General features: G+C 39.3%; 1 protein-coding gene across 4 annotated transcripts in view; it reads right to left on the bottom strand.

Annotated features, from left to right (window-relative positions):
• Positions 1 to 4,405: 4,405 nt before the first annotated feature.
• The window catches only part of SLC15A2 (solute carrier family 15 member 2), a 34,513-nt gene continuing 20,441 nt past the window's right edge, over positions 4,406 to 18,477 (bottom strand). For all 4 annotated transcript variants that reach the window (XM_037142269.2, XM_037142266.2, XM_037142268.2 and 1 more), the window contains 11 exons: positions 17,656 to 17,688; positions 16,846 to 16,934; positions 15,671 to 15,752; positions 14,958 to 15,092; positions 13,880 to 14,044; positions 13,682 to 13,728; positions 12,139 to 12,249; positions 11,411 to 11,507; positions 6,916 to 7,062; positions 6,015 to 6,119; positions 4,406 to 5,682 (listed from right to left, as the gene is read on the bottom strand). In XM_037142269.2, the coding sequence (XP_036998164.2) occupies positions 5,506 to 5,682; positions 6,015 to 6,119; positions 6,916 to 7,062; positions 11,411 to 11,507; positions 12,139 to 12,249; positions 13,682 to 13,728; positions 13,880 to 14,044; positions 14,958 to 15,092; positions 15,671 to 15,752; positions 16,846 to 16,934; positions 17,656 to 17,688 (1,188 nt within the window). In that variant the 3' untranslated portion in view covers positions 4,406 to 5,505. The remainder of the gene's footprint in view (positions 5,683 to 6,014; positions 6,120 to 6,915; positions 7,063 to 11,410; positions 11,508 to 12,138; positions 12,250 to 13,681; positions 13,729 to 13,879; positions 14,045 to 14,957; positions 15,093 to 15,670; positions 15,753 to 16,845; positions 16,935 to 17,655; positions 17,689 to 18,477) is intronic.

The raw sequence follows: 18,477 nt of genomic DNA, 5'->3' as shown, positions 1-18,477 counted from the left end.
GGGGCAGAGGTGGGGGGGAGGGGAAGGAGCAGGGAAAGGCTAGAAGGAGGGAGACAGAGAGATTTGGAAGGCTCAAAATGGTGAAGATGCCAGCTTGCTCCACACTGACCTGTAGATGCAATAAAATCCAGGTTAAGATCTCAATGGACCGCTCTGTGTGTAGGTGTGTGCAACTTGACCAGGGCCAGTGGCAGGGATGAGCCTAGATAAAGGCCAGGCCAGATGGCCTTGTTGAGGAGTTGGAAGTTTATATTTAGAGTAAATAGGGAGCAGAGGGTTTTTAAGCAGCAGAACAATATGGATTGCATTGTAAGAAAGATCATAGTGCCAGGAATGTAGGAAAAAATTGGAGGCACAAAGGAAACTTAAAAGGCTGTTGTAGTACTTTAGAGGCATGGCGATGCCTTCAACTGCTATAATGGCACTGAGAAAGGAGAGAAGTGGACAGTGTGAAACCTGTTAGGACCCACTTGTGTATCTTTCTGCTCGTCCAGGGTATCGGGGAGCTCTCTCCTAACACTGTATTTCAAATGAATCCATTTTTTTCCTACCAGCCTTTTTCACTGTCCAAGTTTCATGTCTATTCATAGTACAAGGGGGATCCCAATAAACACCCAGAATTTATTTATTAAAAAATTGTGTATTTATTGTTACATGTGTAAATTTCAGTCACCTTTAAAGTACTCTTCATTTGATGCAATACACCTATTGAGACATTTTTTCCACTGCTCAAAACAGTTTTTGAACTCACTGATTTTGATGCCTTTTAGTGCTTCTGCTGTTTTTTGTTTCACCTCTTCCATGTTGGCAAAACATATTCCTTTGAGGATTTGTTTCATCCAGGGAAACAACAACAAAAAAAGTCACTTGGAGCAAGATCAGTGAATGGGCAGGGTGGGGCACAGCGGTCATGCTGTTTTTGGTTAAAAACTGCTGAATACTCAGCGCAGTGTAAGCAGATGTGCTCATTAATCACCCATCATGAGAGGGGCAAACACATTGAGAGTCTTCAAAACAAAATCCACTGAAGCCAAATGGCAGCCTCTCATAATGCCAGTTGGTACACTGATACAGATGGGTTCCTAAAACACTCACCTAGTGGGGGAAGCCTGTACTACAAGGGGCCCGCCTGCCGGAAGATAATTCCAGTTTTGTTTTGGGTCCCCCCCTTATAACTGAGAAGACGAGGGTGTGGGTAACCGTAACTGTGGTCTCTAATGACACATCTCTAGTGTTCTCGGTGATCTTTTCTAATTCTTCCATTGCTGCCTTTCTGAGTCTCAGGCTTCTCTTGATTTCTGGGCCAAACCAAGATGAGAAAAATCTTTAACAATCTCAATGGCTTTCTCTGTTAAAGAAATAGCTTTCTTTAACACAATTCTCTGTGTCAAAGTTCTGTATGTTTTCTGTAGTCATAATTTTTGTGTTGACATTCAGACGCAGTGCTACTTTGGCGCTCTTTACTGCACAGGTCAGGCTGCGGGTTGTCCCCTGGTGTTTTGTTTTCCCACCTCCTTACATTTGCTTGTGATGGACTCTCTACCTGGAATGTTCTCTTGTTCCTTGCCTCCATGTCCAAATTCTACTTATCTTCAAGGTCGGTACTATCTACGCCATGTTTACTGTTAATTCTCCCTGATTCCCACAGCCAGATGTATTCTCTCCTTTCTATGAACTTTTAAAAAACATTTTGTAATTTCCCTGGCATAGGTCACATTCTATCTTCAGTGTTCAGGATTGGAACAATGCATGTGAAAAGTTAGGTGCTAAACAAACAAAAATTATTATATTTTATTTAAATGATAGTTAAGCGCATGCCTTGTCTTCCTTCTATAGACTCCTTAAAAGCAGACTTTTTGAATTCATACCCATTTAATTCTCACATGGCTCCTGACATAATGTCTGGCAGGCTTTTAAAAAAAAGTTCTGTTAAATGGAATTAAATTGTGAAGGTAAAAGGATTTGGATAAACTTACATAGAAATTACCAGAACTCAGGTTTACTAACAGGAACATGTGCTTTCTTTAGGTCAAATATTTTTTTCAATTTTAGTTTTCTCTAACTGTAATAAAGAATATGTCATCTACATTAAATCATATTTTCCTGGTTTTTCTCTTACTTCAGAGGTCACTCACTCTCATTACCTTTGATGGATCCTCTTCTGCCTCTAGACGTCTAATGTTGGAAAACCTCTTCTCTGTCTGCATTCACTTCCTAGGATATTTCCCCCAGTGTTGTGGCTTTAAATACCATCTATAGGTTGATGACTCTCAAATTTGTATTTCCAGCTTTAGGCTCCTAACTCAGATTCATGAAATTACCAGCTCACATCTCCAATCAGATACCTAATTGGCAACTGAAGTTTAACACGCATACAACAAAACTATTAGTTACTTTACACCCCAAACCTATTCTTACCCTAGTCTTCTCTATCCCAGAAACTCAAGCCCCAAATCTAAGAATCAGCATTGATTTCTTTCTTTCAAACCATATATATAAACCATACTTAAATCATGACCGTCCTACCATAGTGTTAAGTTCTAACACATCTCCACATCCACTATTGTCACCTCGTCCAAGTAGCGGTCAGCTTTTGCCTGGATTATTATAAAAATCTTCTAATTGGTTAACTGGACACCCTTCCTTCCTGTCTATAGACAATTCTCCACTCAGCAGCCACAGTAAGCTTAAATGGAGAATTAGACTACGTCTCTCCCATGTTCTAAACCTCCAACGATTCACATCTCACTTAGAATAACATCAAAATATCTTACCATGGTCACAAGGCCCCACACGATCTGGTCCCTAGCTTCCTCTGACCGCATCCTCTACCTCTTCATACCTTACTTATTCAGTTCTGTCATAGTGGCCTTGCTCTTCCTCAATATACCATTGTTTCTTCAAGACCTTGGCACTCTCTAGACTCTTGACAGTCAGTCAAAATAAGTGAGGTAACTTTGTACACAGGTGTAGTAGAGTTTGTTTTTCCAATACCTAACTTAGTGAATGGCATAGAGTAGAACTCAAAGGTGTAAACAATAGCTCTCTTAAAAACTGGAGATTTTAGCCGACCATGGAGCTAGAAGATAAGCCTTTGTTGTGATGTAGTTGCCCCAAACATCTAATGTTACCTAAGGCTGTATTAACAGATGTGTATTGTTTAGAGACAGGCAGATCCCAGTTCTAGTCAGACCAGTTCTGGAATGTTGGATTTGGCTCTAGGATCACATATTAAGAGGGATTCTGATCTGCTGATGCATTTCAGACAAAGGATATTTTTCAGAAGAGGAAAAACAGAGTAGTGAAAGGACAGACTATGCCCTGTGGGAAACCAATGAAGGAACTGAGAATCTTTAGCTTGGTGAATACTTACCTGATGATTGGGGAGGAGACATGATAGCTCTCCTCAAATAGAAACTGGTCTGCCACATGAAACGGGGGTTATGCGTATTCTTGTTAGCTAGAAGGAAAAGAGCCAGTGTGGCAGGAGGTTTCAGAGAAGAAGCTGTATTTCTGCATTAGTAGGAATTGCCTACCAGTTTTCCCAAACTAGTGTTCTGCAGAACACTACACCATGTTAGGCTCTACAGAATGTTTTGTGTTTTTACTGCTGGATTCCTCAGAATCTTTAATATACAAATGTTAAGATATAATATGCCCCACTCCCAAAATCTATTTGTCCATAGAAACCTTTATCCACAGAGCACTGTTAATATCCCTTCCAACAATATTTCGTTGAACAGACTGAGTTAAAGCTGCTCTGGTTCGCATCCAAGTATCTGGGGAACTGCACAGTGCTGCTGTCACTTCTGTACTTCTGAAACCTAGGTCACTAAAACTGAAGTATATACCATTTGGGAAACTGGAGCACCCTCTCTTACTTTTTATGTTTATAGTGTTAGACTCAACACAGTTCTAAGTAAGAATAACGGAGCAAAACCAGTGAAAATAAGGCTGTCTAGCACAGTGGTTCTGAACTGTTTTCTTAGCATACATTGTAATGACATTCCCATGTCTGTCAAAGTATTCATTTTTTAAAAATAGATTTTATTTATTTTTCTTTAGAGGGGAAGGGAAGAAGAGAGGGAGAGAAATATCAATGTGTGGTTGCCTCTTGTGTGTACCCTGCTGGGAACTGGCCTGCAACCCAGGCATGTGCCCTGACTGGGAATTGAACCTCGATCCTCTGGTTCACAGGTCCAGGCTCAATCCACTGAGCTGCACCAGCCAGGGCCAAAGGATTCATTTATTGTGCACAAGGTTATGTTTCCCACCTTTTTCATAAACACAGAAACAAACAAACAAACAAACAGACCCTCATGTTCTCCCCTCCCCCGACTGTGATAGGATCCTCATATGAAATCATGCCCCTCCATTGAGCATCACCATTTTAGAGACTCACACGTAGAGTATTAATATAACTTTTTTTAATAAGCAAGAAATTTCCAAGCTAAATAAAGAAATGGCATTTAAAAATTGTGAGGAAAGTAAAACAAGAAACGTTATCAAAATGGAGCTCCTTATTTGAGGCTGAGGAGAGTAATAATAAAAAAGGAAGATGGATTCATAAAAAGATTGCTGTTATTAAATATTTGTTGCAATAAGTAAGACATAATATAATAATGAGAAGAGTCTGGCCCCAAAACATTGAAAAGACAGGGTTTCAAAATTCTAGTTAGTATATACACAACTATCTACAGAAAGACATAAACCAGTGCTGAAGCATTGTAGTCCCTCAGAAGAATGTCTACTGAAGAAGAACTCATCATGATGCCTACAATTTATAGCCATTTCTATTTCCCAGAACTATATTTACCAATGTTTACTATGTTTAAGTTGATTTCCAAATACCTATCAGCTCTGAGAAAGGGATGTTTGAGATAGTAGATAAAATACTATAATTATAATAAAGATATATCTTCTACTGGGTTAATAAAGTATCATTCTGTACTGAAAAATTTATTAAGGTTTTATCAAACTTGGATAGCTGATAAGCCAGCCCCTGGACAAGATCACACCATATATACCAATTCTCGAAGTCTCTGTGAGTATTCAATGACATTGCTTATGAAGAAACGTGAACTACTATTTCTCCGTTTCTGCAATTTTGCCCCTAAATTGGCATCTCAGAAAGTGGGGTCATCAGCTCTAAATAGTAGGTAAAGGAATTCTCACATAATTTTGCATAACCACAGAGACTAATCTCAATCATACTTTTGTATTTTCATGGCCATTTGAAACACTACACAGGCCAGCTTCACAAACACTACACAGGTTTACTGAGTTCACTGATACATAGGAAGACATAGAGTCTCAGGGGCTTTGCTCTTTAATGTACTTCAAATTCCAGAATTTCCTCTATCATGGGAGAAAAGTTGAGGAGATCAGCTCAGATATGATGCTACCTCTGACTCCTTACCAAATAGGAGAAAAAAAATGCTTAAAATTCGGTGATGACTAAGACCAGGGTCAGGAATTTGGGCTGGGGCAGAGTCTTGGGAGTCATTACAGTTTTGTGTTATTGATCTCCAGATTGGTCATATCCTCTTGGATAGGGGGAATCTGTTTATCTTCTGGCTCCTTAATATCCTCTGACTTTGCAGGAACATAGTAGTAGCCCATGATGGAGAAGATCAGGAAAACCAGCAGCAGGAGACAGGAAAACAAAACGAATTCGGCCCACTGCAGGAAGAAATAAATATAAGAAAAAATACGGAGAAACCTGAAACTGAAGGGCTCTTCAAAGGATGAGAACTGGGGAGCAGCCTGACCCAGGCTCACCATTTAGGCAGGGGTTTGTTAGAAGAAGACTGGGTTCACTGATCTTTCCTTACATGGGCATGTGGTGGCCGTTACTTACACTTCATATGTCTGTTTTTCTTGCAAAGTCTGTGTGCATCTAACCCGTCTCACATGGGGCACATGGGAGGCAGAGGGGTGGGGGAGGAAGAAGAAGAGGAATCTGAAGGGGAAATCTTGGATAGACAGACGCTCTGCTTCTCTCAGATCAATACCTGTACCAGGCCACTGAACTGTGCTACAGCAAGCACAATGACATTCCCAACTCCAATTGTCAACAACCAGGCTGCCTGGAGTACGGATTTCATGCTAGAGGGAGCCTAGGGAAAACACGAGTTTGTCAGTAAATAAAATTGCTATACCACCCTCATGTTCCATGCATCTATCTAGAATAATTCTTCTACAAAAGTTTCCAGATTTAAACTTTCCCCACTGAATTCAGCTGTCACATTGATTCAGAGGGTGTTAATAATGTTAATAGTAATAACAGGACAGAGCTCTTAATCAAATATTTTAATTTATTATGTTACATAATCTTCATTATAACCCTAAGAAATTAGGTCTGTTAGTATTCTTATTTTATACATAATGAAAAATAGCATTAGAGAAATAAAAATTCATTTGCTTGGGATTACATAAATTGTGCAGCCAAAATTTGAACATAGGCAGTTTGACTCCATAGTCCTTCTTCTTAATTTTTAAGTATTCGTTCAGATATCAAATACCATAGGCTACTATGCTATTCCATGATCCTGGGAAACAAGATGACCCTCTATACAGGGTCATTGTCATTCGTAAGGAGTCTAAGGCCAACACCTATATGAAGGTCTTGACCACAACACATAGTTATTTAAGGTGGTGCCAGAATTAAAATTCATCGTGGGGGGGGTGTACAGTCCGTGGCCCCCAGGCTGCATGTGACTGAGAATGGCTGTGAATATGCCTCAACACAAAATCATATATTTACTTAAAACATTATGAAATTTTTTGTTTGTGTTTGTGTATTTAATGTGTGGCCCAAGACAACTCTTCTTCCAGAGTGGCCTAGAGATACCAAAAGGTTGGACACCCCTGTAGCAATATGTCCATTTTCACTTTCTACTTGCAAAGACCTACCTGAGAATAAGAAAACTCAAGTCCTGTGACAGAGAACATGACCTCCCCAGCTGAAACCAGTATATATTGTGGCAGCTGCCATGCAATGGATATTTTGTTGGCTGGAATGTCTTCTGTCTTCCACACCTGAGGACCCTGATTGGTGTTCTTTGTGAGGGAAAAGATAAATAGGTTTGTCGCCACTCTCAAGTGCCAATTCCTTACATACAGTGTTCTATGATTTTTATCCATCCTCTCTTTGTATTTTTAAAGTATATGTTATTGATTATGTTATTACAGTTGTCCTAATTTATTTCTCCCCTTTATCCCCCTCTGCCCTGCACCTCACCGCCCTCCAGGATCACCACCCCTTAGTTCATGTCTATGGTTAACACATATAAGTTCTTTCGCTTCTCCATTTCCTATACTATTCTTAACCTCCCCCTGCCTATTTTGTACCTACCAATTATGCTTCTTATCCCCTGTACCTTTTTTTCCCATTCTCCCTTCCCCCTCCCTGCTGATAACCCTCCATGTGATCTCCATGTCTCTGGTTCTGTTCCATTCTATTTGTTTGCTTAGTTTTTGTTTTTGTTTGTCGATAGTTGTGAGTTGGTTGCCATTTTACTATTCATACTTTTTGATCTTCTACTTCTAAGATAAGTCCCTTTAACATCTCATGTAATAAGGTCTTGGTGATGATGAACTCCTTTAACTTGACCTTTGCTGAGAAGCACTTTATCTGCCCTTCCATTCTAAATGCTAGCTTTGCTAGATAGAGTAATCTTGGATGTAGGTCCTTGTCTTTCATGACTTCAAATAATTCTTTCTAGCCCCTTCTTGCTTGCAGTTTCTTTTGAGAAATCAGCTTGATAGCCTTATAGGAACTCCTTTTTAGGTAACTGTCTTCTTTTTTCTTGCTGATTTTAAGATTCTTTGTCTTTAATATTGGGTAACTTAATGATGATGTACTTTGGTGTGTTCCTCCTTGGGTCCAATTTCTTTGGGACTCTCTGAGCTTCCTGGATTTCCTGGAAGTCTATTTCCTTCACCAGATTGGGGAGGTTTTCCTTTATTATTTGTTCAAATAAGTTTTCAATTTCTTTCTCTTTCACTTCTCCTATTTGTACCTCTATGATTTGGATGTTGGAGCATTTAAATTTGTCCCAGAGGTTCCTCAGGTCCTCCTCATTTTTTGAATTGTTTCTTCATTCTGTTTGGGTTAGATGTTTATTTCTTCCTTTTGTTCCAAATTGTTGATTTGAGTCCCAGTTTCCTTCCCTTCACTGTCGATTCCCTATATATTTTGCTTTATTTCACTTTTTTTACTCTTCATTTCTTCCCTCATTTTGAGACCAAATTCAATAATTTCTGTGAGCATCCTGATTACCAGTGTTTTGACTCTGCATCTAATAGGTCGTATATCTCTTCATCACTTAGCTTTTTCTGGAGCTTTGATCTGTTCTTTCATTTGGGTCATATTTCTTTATCTTGGTACCTGTTACCTTGTAAGGGGCAGAGCCTTAGGTTTTCACCAGGACAGGACAAACTTCTTTGGTACATAGAGGTGCTGTCTATGGGGAAGGGATCAGAGGGAACAATGCCACTTGCTTGGCTCTTACTCCACTTTCTGTCATTTCCTTTGCTTCCTACAAGTGGATTTCAGGTTCTGATTCCTCAGATGGGTGGGTTTGTGTACGTTCTGGGACCCTGTGGGTCTCTCCAATGGACTGTCCCAAGAGACTAGAAGTTTCTCCCATGTCTGCAATCCCCACAGGATTTACAGCCAGAGGTTTTCAGTCTTTAGTTTCCCATGCAGAAACCCTGGGTTTCACAGTCTGTCTTGGTCCCGTTGTTCCTCCCAGTTTATCTGGGTGCAGATGTGGGACCAGCTGGTTAGCCAGCCCCCACCTCACCCACATGGTCCACTGCCTGGCTGTGTCCTCTCCTCCTGCCTGGTTGCCCATCTCCACCTGTCTTACCAGTCTGGATGAATGTTTCTTTAATTCCTTGGTTGTCAGAGTTCCATACACTTTGATTTTCTGGGAGTTCCAGTTGTTTTTTATTTTTAAATTGGTTGTTATCCTTCTTTTGGTTGTGTGAGGCAGTGGTACATTTCTACCTATGCCTCCATCTTGGCCAGAACTCTCCTCTTTTATTTTTATCCTTTTGCTCCCCTCAAGAGATTGAGCAATTTTTACACAATTTTAGTTGTTTGGAATTCCCTTCTTTAACACTGCACTCACTTGCCCGATTTCAGATACCATCATTGACAGAGTCCTTAAGTGGCAGAATATTTTGATATTATGCTTTGGATTCCCACCATTTTGACCTATTAGGTATTTTGATCCTCATCAACATTTTAAGTATAAAATGGTATCTTTATTATACAAACACAATGAATTTTCAGAAAACATGTTATTGAGAAAAATTTAATTCCTTTTCCTATACAAATAGAATTAAATTGTTTTCAACATTTTCCATTAAATTTTTTATTTTACTAAAATTTTATCAGAATGAATGATTTTCTTGGTAACCCTTACATTGAAGATTTTACTGATCAATTTTTAAAAACACACATTAAATACCACCTGCTATTTTTTCAATTTTATTTATTTAATTTTAGAGAGAAGGGGAGGGATTGAAAAAAAGAGAGAGAAACACTGATGTGAGAGAGAAACATCAGTCAGTTGGCTCTCATTTGTGCCCCAGCCATGGACTAAATCCACAACTCAGGCATGTATGTGCTCTGACAGGTAGCAGAACTGGTGACCTTTCCCTTAGTGGGGTGATGCCCAGCCAACTGAGCCACACGGTTCAGAGCTCAGCTACTACTTTGAATTCTTTTTACTGGCCATATTTTTTTTAACTTAAACCTTACACACTGAAATTTTCAAAACACTGCAAATTTTCTGTAAAATTTTGGTCAAAAGAAATTTTTAGTCTCAAATTTTTGTTAGGAATGTTACCAAATATACATGATTCTACAATTTTTTTGTCTCTAAAACTTCTCTTACTGTATGTAGGTTTTTAGCTATGATTGATTTTATATAAATTATGCCTACTAATGTTTGTTATAAATTGAATGGAATTTTTTTTAATTATATATATTTCTTAGAGTAAAACCATTCTTAGATAGCAGGTATAATACCTGAATATACAATGAGGAAAAAAATGGCACAGTCAAAATCAGAAGTCTTTGAAATAAAATGTTTTTGATGTCTAAATGTGGTTGATTCTCTGAGTCAAAGGGCCATTGGGTTAAAATAATAAGGAAAATTTTGCTTTAGTAGGTATTGAGCATATACAATATTGGAGTCTTCTCAGCCTGAGAGAAAAGACCTGTGCTTCTACATCAAGTTCACATACTCAAATACACATAAGCAGGTCAGTAACTGTGGCTGGCTGGCTGGAAATGAGGGCTGTGTGGTGTACTGGACAGCACAGGCCCCATCTAAGGGGTTACAGCCATTACAGCACCAGCCAACTGACATAGGATTCTTGTTACAAAATCTTCTGATACTGTTTTTAAGAAATGTTATGAATCTAGCTTTTAGGTATAAAATCTCTTGAGTTTTAAATATTGGCAATTAATAACAATTGTTGTCATCAATACTGTGCAGACCAAACAAACCAGGATATGGAAGAACTTGGCCCCCAGGCCTCCAATTTATAATCTCTCCTCTGGATGCTTCTTAGATCCTGGCATTCAGAAACAATACATGCAGGTCTGTCTTGAGCAGCATATGAGAAATACAACAAACAAAAAATGGAGTAAAACCCAGAATGCAAGCATTGTGGGTGTGGTTGTGTCCCTTTAAAACTCACATGTTGAAGTTTGAACCCCTAGTGCCTGATAATGTGACCTTATTTGGAAATAGGGTTGTTGCAGAATGATTAGTCAAGTTAAAATGAGGCCATCAGGGTGGGCCCTAATTCAGTATGAGTGGTGTCCTCTTTAAAAAGAGAAATGTGGACATGGAGTTCTCCCTGTACTGACAAACATCCTTGTAAAGATAAAGGCAGAGACCAGGATTATTTGTTTACACACCTGGGAACACCAAATATTTTCAGAAAATCACTAGAAGCTAGAGAAAAGATCTGGAAGATTCTTCTGCACAGCCCTCTTAGGGATGCAACCCCGCCAACACCTTGATCTTGGACTTCCAGCCTTCATGACTTGCATGTGGAGTCAGTCAAAAAGCCGTGAATAATCTTTGTTTTCTTAGGGCCATAATGTGACTGAAGGAGTACATGTCACCTCATAGCAATGGCTCCAGATAAATTATGTCTTCCATTCCTCTAGACCCTGTGCCTCCTGCCAACGCTATCTCTTTTAATGCCCCATGTGGAGACCTCAGTAGGCTTCCTGAAGACACATGAACCTATCATCTTCCACTGGAAATAAATATGGGATCCTGTCTTGCCACAAAGTTTTCTTTTGATTCCAGGATAGACATAGATATACATACAGGTATATGGAAGGAGAGTGCAGGGGTGGCCATGAACTACTTACATTAGTAATGACAAACAGGTAAGCTGTACCAAAGTCTAGTAGACCCAAATTCAGTGAAAAGTCATCATCTTCTGTTCTACAATGCACCTCAGGGTATCTGGAATAGGAGGAGTTTAGGTTAGAATAAACATTGTAGCTTAGAAAAGCACTCCTGTCACCAGGGGAAGGATCTCATTTCTTTATCGATGGTGAGTTGGACATCAAAGCCACCGTTTCTCTTAAAGAGAGGAGTCTCAAGGAGTCAATTATTTTTATGCCAAGCTTTTCTTCCATTGATCTGAGCCTTTAATTGTCCATCGGGTATTTTTTTTTAAACTTAAACCCAAATAAAGAAAGCACCAATCATCTTCTTCTGTGGGCTCCAGGCTCTAAGTATTCTCATCTAAGTCTTACGGATTTTTCTCAATATAAAACAGTGAACCCAAAAGGGTTCAAGCCTGAAGTAATGATGTGCCAACAGGCAGTACATAATGAACTTTGCAAACCTCCCAGAAATGCGCCTTATTAACTACACAGTATGGCCTTCACAGCAATCGTGATCTCAGTACATCTGTGTAGAGAAAGGTGAGACTGAGGGAAGGTGGCAAGGGTCAAAAAAGAGTTGGAGTCTATGTGTACTCACAATTAGCCAAGGTGTACTTACTATCTCGCTATACCCCCATCTATATGCAAACATTTAAGAAATTGTTAATAAAGTAAAATGCCCAAAGCGTAATAAACATTCTTACTCTCCTGTTTGCACCGTTTTGTAAGCCGACACACCGTAGTCCTCACCAACACTGAGGGAGATATCTGCACCCAGGTTGATATTGACCTCTTTATGCAAAGTATTAACAAACCTTAAGAGTAGAGACATTGTCACAGATCAGACAAACCTTCCCAAACAAGGAGACATAATAAAAGGGCAGGGGCCTTTTCTGTTCCATTTACTGCTATATGCCGGTGCCTAGAGCAGTGCCTAGTACGTAAAAGGTACATGTATACTGTTAACTGAATGAATGAATCAACTCAGATGTAAAAAGTAGTAAAAAGACTGACCAGTAGTCTTAGCTGTCCCTACCTTCCTCCTTCCTGAGGAATTAGCTTTCTGTCGGCCATACCCTCACACTGATCTCTAGCTGGGATTAGCACTATCATGATCACCCATGGCAGTCTGAGCTTCTTCACTAACCCAGCTTGGTGCACCCAATTTCTTTCCCTCTTATAATGGTGAGATTTGCCAATTGATACTCCATTAAGAAAAATGATTATGTACATATAAATGTATACCAGTATTTATATAAAACTGATACTTTATCCTCTTAGAAATGAAGTCTGATTAGACTTATGTAAACTCAGACTCACAGACCATAATTAGGTCGAGTTATCATTGTTTTGGAGTCTACAGACAATCCTGGACCCTTCAAGGTTTATCTTTTTAGTCTTCCTAATCTAGGCCCCTAAACTGTTCCCTCAGTATGGTTTTCTGTACATTTCTATTTTGATAGCTTTTGCCTTTGTCTCTGGCCCATGGGACAAGAAGGGAAGTTCCCTCTAAAATCCTTAATGTTCATCTTGGACTATAGATTATCCTGCACTGATCTAGGAATCTCCCCCTTCACCCCTTGTGGGGGTTCCTCTGGTCTTCCAACCCAAGGAGTCCTACCAACTTTTAACAGCAACCACATAAGCTTGATGGCCACAGGTGAGTGCACCTGTCTGTTTCACATCAGATCCCTGCCACAGAAGGCACGTGACCTCTTCAGTGCTCCATCTCTGTAACTGTCCCTGGCTGTCTGACAAGACCTTCAGGCTTATCTGAATTCACAACTAAGTATTTTGACTCCAAATCTGTTATCTTTATTATACCATGATGCCTCTTTAAGTTTAAAATAAAAATTATACTTTGAAAGCACAGTAACAAGAGATATTCAACTACCAACAATGAAGGATTATTTGCTCACTTATAAAGTTCTCTCTAGTCATCAAAGAGGAAAGTACTGAGTTATTTTCCTGAGAACAAGATAAATATAAAATTCAGTAGAGGAGATGTGTGCATCAGAGCATAGGAGACATACACAGATACAGGGTCATCTTTGAACACCGCATTGGAAAGCAAGCCTATCTGCTCTGTGTCCCAGAAAATGCCTTCCGACACCCATGCCTCTGACATTCCAGGAGAGAGAATCCCTGTACAGGACAAGTGGAATGCTAGGCCTCATCCTCTGAAGATCGGAAGAGACCCAAGATTCAAGAGAATAGAGTGGCCCGGGGTGTCCTTGACATCCCAACCTCACAGCTGTCATCCCATTGGTTGTTATGTTTTCTGCGTCCTTCACCTGAAATAGAGAAAAGTAAAAATCGGTTACAGCTGACAACAGGGAGCCAATAATCAGAAACTTTTATCATTAGGTATACTCGATAAGATTGCTGAGCCAGCCATTATACTCTAAGATAACAATTTTGAACCTAGGCCATTTCTCAACTTACCATCATACTGGAAATACTTTTCCCATCTTCTCGAATGACCAGACTGTAGCATTTCTTCTCTTCCACAGAATGTTCAGTGTAGACAGACAAATTGTGATATTTTAGGTGGAATTGGAAATTCTGGCTTTCTGTCTTCAGGTGGAGTTTGGAAGGGTGTGGCATTTTCTGTAGAAGGAAAAACCTATCATACTCACCTTCTACCACATCTTGGACATCCTAATCCCAGAGCATCCCAGAGTGAGCAAGTTCCTGAGACAGTTTCAACATTATCATTTAATCTAGTAAATCCATTTTTAGGACAATACCAGAGGAGTAATTAGAGGCAGGCATAAATATTTATGAGTAAGGAAAGGATATTCATCATAGGGTCATATATAATAATAAAAACATAAATATCTATAAGGAAATCTTTAAAAATGATGATAACCACAGGAATATTATGTGTCCATTAAAATCATGTTCTCAAAGATTATGTAAGAATATGGAGAAAATGCTTATGATACAATTAATGTTAAGAAAGAATCAAGATCAATAACAAAGTTTGAGCACTGTTTAAAAATTGGATTGTCTATTCGGTTATAAAAAAATGCTCACTGTGATTATCTCAGAGTGATGGAATTATAGATGGTTTTTGTATCTTTCTACATACTCCCCAATTTTCAAAAATAAATGTATGTTACTTTTTAAGTAAATATTTCAGAATATGCACAGTAATAAAATTGAAAACATACAGGTCAGATTTTTTTCAAAGGAAGTGTGGTTTAGAGGCAGTTTGAAATAATGATACAAATAACTTGTTGAGAGCTTACAATGTCCCTGACACTATGCTAAGCACTTTACATATAATACTTATCCTTACAGTGGCTTCTGACTTAAAAATTACTACCATTTTACACATGGTGAAACCTAGAGAAGTTTAGAGATAAAATAACTTGTTCAGGGTCTTATAGGTAGGGAGTGGCAGGACCAGAAATTTGACTGAGGCAGTTTGACTCCACAAATGCCTGCTCTTAACCACGATCTTATGCTGCTGCTTCGGTGCCTAACCAGGGTGTTTTTAATTCATTCGAGTCTTTACCTGAAAGGATCTGATGGATTCTGTTAACAGAGAATTGTTTTCATCTCCCAGCACTGTCACTTTCACCTCATCATCTGCCAGATTCAAGACTTGTAGGAAGATCTCTTGGGGACCTGGCTGGGGTGGAGCCATTTCCTTAGGACAGAGAACGCATGTCAGAATCACCAACAGTAAACTTTCTGAATACAAAGAGAACATGTCTCAATCCTATTTCTGACAGCCTCATCCATCTAGTCAGGTCGACACAATTTTCTCCCTCTGAAGAGCATTTGGCTTAGAAAACTCTGAAGGCATTTTGAAGCGGAAACACCAGCTCAGTGCATCAAGCACGGACGCCAAGTAACAAACCATGCGTTTTGACTCAGCTGTGGCCTCATGCATCATTCCTAAGAATGATTATTCAATCTGCCAAAAGGTGCTTGTGTGATTATCTGGTAAGCTATCGGGTTAGCTTGTGTTTCCAAAGAGATGGCTACATAACTTGGATATTAGTGTTTGGAAATTCCTTGACAATACATTCTGAATCACTCAGGTGAGAGATGAGTATCGTTTTTCATTGCAGCTCTACCCCTGTATCTATCTACTCATTTATCACAAATATTAACTATGTACCTTCTTTAAAACAAGTACTGTGCTAGGTCCCCAGGAATTAGAAGAGTGGATGAGATAGATAAGGTCCTGTACTCAGGGGGCTTAAGATTTATTGAACTCACATTAATTTTTATCTCTACAACTGCCACAACTGCAAATGCCAGGCATGCTAGGATCATGCCAACAGCCATTTTCCTAAGTGATCTGCAGAGGAGAGGGAGAGAGAGAGTTATATCTCAACTTTAAGCTCTATAGGATAGAAATCCAAAACCTCTAGGCCCACCATTGAAGACCTTTCCTGATTTGGCCCCAGTTACTTTCAAAGTATTTCTTAGACGCCCTGTCACACGTCCTTCTTTCTCCCTTGACTGGAGTCGCATGGAATGGCTCTTTGCAATGCACTGCACTTTCCCACATCTACCTTGGCTTATGATAGTTTTTCTACCCATCATGTCATGATAGCAAGTTAATAGTAATGCAGCCAGACTAATTGAAGATTTACCATATGCCAGGCACTATACATTATTATTTCATTTTCCTCTTCTTCAGAAGTTTTCCTTGACCCTGGCAGCAGACTTCTCTAAACTTCTCTGGCACTTAAATCTCCCTTTTTAGGGCACTTAACATACATAATTAACTGTGTGTAGGTTCCACTCCCTTATTAAGCAGTAAGCTCCTTGAGGACAAGATTTGTGATTTTACATTTGCATGGCACTTGATGTTGAACCCACTAAAATTTGATCAGTGAATGAATAAATGACGAAAAGTCATTTAAATGGGGTAAAGTGGCCATTAAAAGGAAATTGCTATTAAATCAGGAATTAGAAGAGGCTTGAAAACCTCCTCTGCCAAACTGTACAAAGAATAACAGGGACAATTCTATCCCCACTCTTGCCAGGTCCCCTTACTGGTTATATAGGGACAATAGGAGATTTAAAGAGATTGGTTGTCATCAAAAGCTTTAGACTTCTTTGAAGAGGCAGCATTCAAGAGCAAAGGGAGAAGTTGGTTTAGGAACCTACTCTCACATCTCTTGACTTCCCATGACACTTAGACCTACCCCTTCCACACTGCACAGTTCAGTCTGAAGTAATGGCTTAGACTCTCTACAATAAGAATGAGTTAGTTCTAATTCTCATCCTCTAGTATTAATGGCATTTAGTCTAACATGGGTAAATAGAAAAATGATAAACCAAAATAAATCATTCCTAGGTATAAAAATACTGACAATGAATCTTTATCAAACTGAGCAAAGATTGAGTCAGCCTGGAGCAACACAGGCATAATGAGCACTTACGAGAAGTTAATTCCACACTTGGAGACCAGAGGATAAATGACAAGGTCAAACAATGGGATGAAGATAAGAACCAGAAGGGGATTTAGCACCTGTAATGCCACGGTAAAAAAAGATTAGTTACTAGTGTTCTCATAAAAAAAGTGTGAGTAGGTGCTCTCATTTGATATTGTGCATTTTCTTTCACATCCAAATACACTTTCATCACACTGAGTACAAAATGATTCCACCTTAGTCGCTTCACACCCAAGACTTGCAAAGCACCTTAGTTGCCAAATATCCCAAAGAACCAGTTTCACTCTGAACCTGTTTTTCTGTCAATCAATTGGGAGTTCTTCCCTCTCGTTTTCACTTATCTTCTCCATTTCGACAGCCCAGAGGAAAATGTCATGGCCAGAAGAAATGAAGAAAAGAAGGAAGAATTGGGGCCTGTCGAGTAAAGGGGTTAAAAAAGGAACTGGGAGTCACCAGTGAACAGAGATTCTGACTTTGTTGCTCACAGAACAAAGCTTTCCACTTTCTTTGACAATATTTCCATTATACTACTTTGCCGTGGAAAAAGAAAGTCAATGCTTACACTTTTCCTGTGAGCTCAAAACCCACTCTCTCTGGAGTTGGGCAGGAGTTGCTTACGTAACAGAAGATGTGAAAAAGGAGTGTGAGGCTTAAGGAGCATATATTCATCCCCATTCCTAGCACACTTCACCTTACAAGGCAAAATAACATCAAATTATTGTTGGAAATCCTAATACTACGGGTAGAGGTGTAGATGAAAAGAGAAATAAGTCCCATGACTATAAAGAAGTGTCCTACCTGCATCTGGTCAGGCTGAAGCACAATAAAACCCTGAAACATTACAATATAATAAATTAAATTTAGAGGTGGCTAAATTAACAGTCTTGATAATTAGCAGGCATTAAGCATAAGTTAAAATTCATCAGGTCTTTGGTTCAGGGCCACTATCATGCTTATAAGTGTATGTGGGGGAACAGACTGGGAACGGCTTCAGGCTATGTTTGCTGATGGCTCTAAGGCGGAATATTCTTTTCTATGTACTATGCTTTCCTTAAATTCAGAGAGAACAGAGTCAGTGTGTTTTTATTAATCTCAGTATCTGCAGTTTTAGGTGGTAATAATATGAGGGCCAGCCATCGTGGTTAGGGTGAAGATTCCCACTGACACACACAGTATTTCCAAAATTGTTCTCCATGGGATCAATAAGAGGACAATCATGGTAAATCCCAGACAACCAGAGGAAGGAAAAAGGTAAAATGATATTTGGCCTTTAGACTGGCCTTTGCAAATAGACTGACTAATAAAACCCTGGCATTGTTTCACCCTTCTCTCTTTGTGACTGAGATGGAATAAATCAAGAGAATAATTTGGGAAGTAGAATAATTGAGAGCAGAGATGAAACTATGTGAGTTTACCAAAGAATGAAGAATTTATTCAACGACTTTCCCATTCTTTCCACATCCAGGTAGAGAACACCCCATGTCTAGGTCCTGTGCTGTGCTTCTTGACAAGAAGATGGGGCCAACTGTGTACAAGCAAAATTGAACCTGTCTCTGCTGTGCAGGGCAGGCTGAGATGGAAGGTCTAGAGCATTTCGTTTGCTATCTTCTCAATACTTCC

This window comes from Artibeus jamaicensis, unplaced genomic scaffold, assembly GCF_021234435.1.
Source record: "Artibeus jamaicensis isolate MK-2021 breed Jamaican fruit bat unplaced genomic scaffold, CSHL_Jam_final contig_3126, whole genome shotgun sequence".
In the NCBI taxonomy this organism is placed as follows: Eukaryota; Metazoa; Chordata; class Mammalia; order Chiroptera; family Phyllostomidae; genus Artibeus; species Artibeus jamaicensis.
The sequence above is the reverse complement of the archived record's forward strand: the minus strand, read 5'-3'. Positions and strand labels throughout refer to the sequence as shown.